Below are 3,063 nucleotides of genomic sequence, written 5' to 3' on the forward strand. Positions count from 1 at the left end.
CCGCCCACCCCACCCCCGGGCAGGAGCCAGTGTGTGGAGCTCTTTATTTTTTTTAAGAGCCTGGGTACTGGGGTGAGGCAGGGCAGCCATTGACAGGGCTGGGAGAGTGGGCGGGGGATGGGGCCTGTTTGATTTGGAGGTGGCTGAATCTCTGAATCAGATTCAGCCGAATTGATTTGGAACAGTGAGTCAAATCACTGAATTGAATCACTGTCCCATAAAACAAAACAAACCCCTAGAAGCTGAAGGGGGCAGAGATGGCAAAAAAAAGTTGATTAGACTATTGCTATGTTTAAGTGTTGTAAGGGTTCTTGCATGCTTTCCTGGAATGATGCTGTTCTGTATCTCTCAGGGCTTGATCCGAAGGAACTTCTTGCTCAGAGTTTCTGGCCCATCTCTAGGGCTGAGCAGGCTGTCTGTTTAAATTTATGGAGATGACTAAATTCTGTTCTGACCAGCACCCTGTGTGACACTGACAATATTCTTCTTGGTGTAGGGTTGCATTGAGATTTAAGCCACCACAGAACTCTGTCCCCAGAACTTTGGTTCTCTTTTTTTTAAAACTAGCTGTGAACAGCAGAATTACAAGTGTGGATTTCCACAGACATAATAGATATATTTAAACTTAAATATAAGCTGTCAGCTGCTGACAAAGTGGTATAATTATCAGCCCTTTCTTTAAGGACAGGTTCAATAGTAACCACCATTTTTATCTCTAATCACTACAATCAAATTAAACCAAATTAAAATTATTTGTTTGTTAAACTAAAGCTAACAGTCACTTGGTTTCTTTTGTGTCCTTTGACAAATATATGAGGTAAACTGGATTGATCCATAGAACATAGAATCCCTAACGTTACTTTAATATTTCATTTATGCATTGTCATGTTGCCAGCTGTAATAGATCCTCAATATGTTTTTATTGTTTTGCAGATGATATAGTAACAGATCTCTGGGAAGGAGTGAGATTGGCTTCAAAGATCTGCTAACTGATCAGAGAAAACACAAAATGGACAATTTCTGCAGATTTTGTTAGAAGGCAAAAGTTAACTTTAAACTGGACTTCAAGGAGTAAGATATTTTAAAAAGCATCAGAAAATTGGAAATTCCTTGGTTTGGCTAAAAGTCTCAGGAGAATGGATACCATTGAGACAGCAAAGCTTGAAGAGCACATGGAAGGTCAGAACAATGAGACCTCAAATGGCTATGCTCGACCTACCCTATCTGTCAGCGAAGACAGCAAAAACGGCAATAGCAAACCAAAGGGTTTATCCAATGGCTTGCGGAAAAGCACAAAGAAGTATCCAGACTATATTCAGATTTCTATGCCTGCTGAATCTAGGAACAAATTTCCCTTGGAATGGTGGAAAACAGGCATTGCCTTTGTGTATGCTCTCTTCAATTTAATTCTAACAACTGTCATGATCACCGTAGTTCATGAGAGGGTACCTCCCAAGGAGCTCAGCCCTCCCTTGCCTGATAAGTTTTTTGATTATATTGATCGCGTGAATTGGGCTTTTTCTGTATCAGAAATAAATGGAATGATACTAGTTGGATTATGGATAATCCAGTGGCTGTTTCTTCGGTACAAGTAAGTATATACATTTTCATCTGCTGCTGCCTGTTCTCAGAGTTGCTTTGGCTTATCCCACTTTTTCTGTCTCATATTTTACCTGCCCCCTTTCTGCATGAAAGTCCCAGTGATTTCTCAGTTTGAGTACAACCTATAGAATTAGGCCCAAAATATTTAGAGAAAACTTAGAGCTAGATTCTGCAGCTGTGCCTAAGAATAGGGCTGGCAAGAGAAGAATTCAAGGTTTCAAATTTTCTGTTTTAGTCTGATATACCTGTCTAAATACTCTAGTCTGTACTCTTAGGGCAAAAAATAAAACCTCAGTCTCCCACATCTCTGAATGCCTTTATCACAAATTATTGCCTTAGTCCAGGGTGAATTTCTCTTTTGACCAGAAATTCTTTTCTGAACATGAGACATCTTTGTCTCTGAAAGATTTAGTTTTTGCAACTCTCCCCCCGCCCATTAAAACAGCACTTTGTAATGAAGATTATGGGGGGAGGGGATTTCTTAAAAAAATCAGCAAGGTGTGGTTACCAGCTTCTGAAGAGGAAAATGCACAGTTCATTCATTGGCACTATAATGGATGTTCAAACTAATTATATTTGAGAGAATAATCAGCTTCCTTCCTACAGTTTCTGAAATAGTTTAAAACAAAGTTAATTAGCTTTGGGACTGAAAATATCATCATCAAATAATTATGAAGCAAAATTTAAATGGTAGATATTTATATACTAAAGCAATAAACAAGGGTTGAACATAGTTACAGTTCATTAGTTGCAGTAGTTTCTTTACCTCTCTCAATAACAAACATTTGCTTCTTAATTTCTGTCTTGTCTGACAATCTGCAAAGAACAGTTCATATATCAAATACTGTCTGTGTTGCACTTTGTGCAGTTATTCCCAAAGGGTGCACCTTATGGCACGCTAGTATGCTGCTTAGAGTAATGGAAGTGTTGTGAGATCACCATGTATGAGGATGTAAATGTTTTTTTTCCTCCCCTGCCTGGCACCCTGCACCACCTGCCTCAGCTACTCCAGCAGGGCCTGAGCATGCTCCTCTAGCAACTGTTGCTGCCGCTGCCTTCCTTGTCCCCAGGTAGCCTGTGTGATTGACCTCCCCCCACACTCTGAGCCACACATTGTGGTCAGGTGGAGCCCCACTTTGCAGCCTGGTTTGTCCTGTCTACTCTTCCCATGCTTTTGGGGCCATGGAGGTGGTTGCTGGTGTATAAGACTCTGCAACCTCAGCAGTGGGGGCCGGGCTGCCCTTGCCCCATGAGATCAGGAGGGGCCAGACAGTGGAAAGAGCAGAGCAAAGCAGGGTGAGTTCCTGGCCCTCCCTGCCACATTAAGTGGCACCAGCTAGTTCAGTGCTTCTCAATTTTATTTATTTATTTATTTATTTTTTTAAAGCTTCGGAACCCCCTTCCATATCTTTTTATGGATTTAGATCAGTCTCTGTGATTTTTTTTTTTTTTTTTTTTTTT

General features: G+C 40.7%; 1 protein-coding gene across 2 annotated transcripts in view; it reads left to right on the forward strand.

Moving 5' to 3' along the window:
* SGMS2 (sphingomyelin synthase 2) overlaps nucleotides 1–3,063 on the forward strand; it is a 68,803-nt gene that overhangs the window by 52,168 nt on the left and 13,572 nt on the right. For both annotated transcript variants that reach the window (XM_019521944.1, XM_019521945.1), the window contains exon 3: nucleotides 934–1,591. In XM_019521944.1, the coding sequence (XP_019377489.1) occupies nucleotides 1,137–1,591 (455 nt within the window). In that variant the 5' untranslated portion in view covers nucleotides 934–1,136. The remainder of the gene's footprint in view (nucleotides 1–933; nucleotides 1,592–3,063) is intronic.

Source organism: Gavialis gangeticus, unplaced genomic scaffold (assembly GCF_001723915.1).
Source record: "Gavialis gangeticus isolate Ggan-Ray unplaced genomic scaffold, GavGan_comp1, whole genome shotgun sequence".
Taxonomy (NCBI): Eukaryota; Metazoa; Chordata; order Crocodylia; family Gavialidae; genus Gavialis; species Gavialis gangeticus.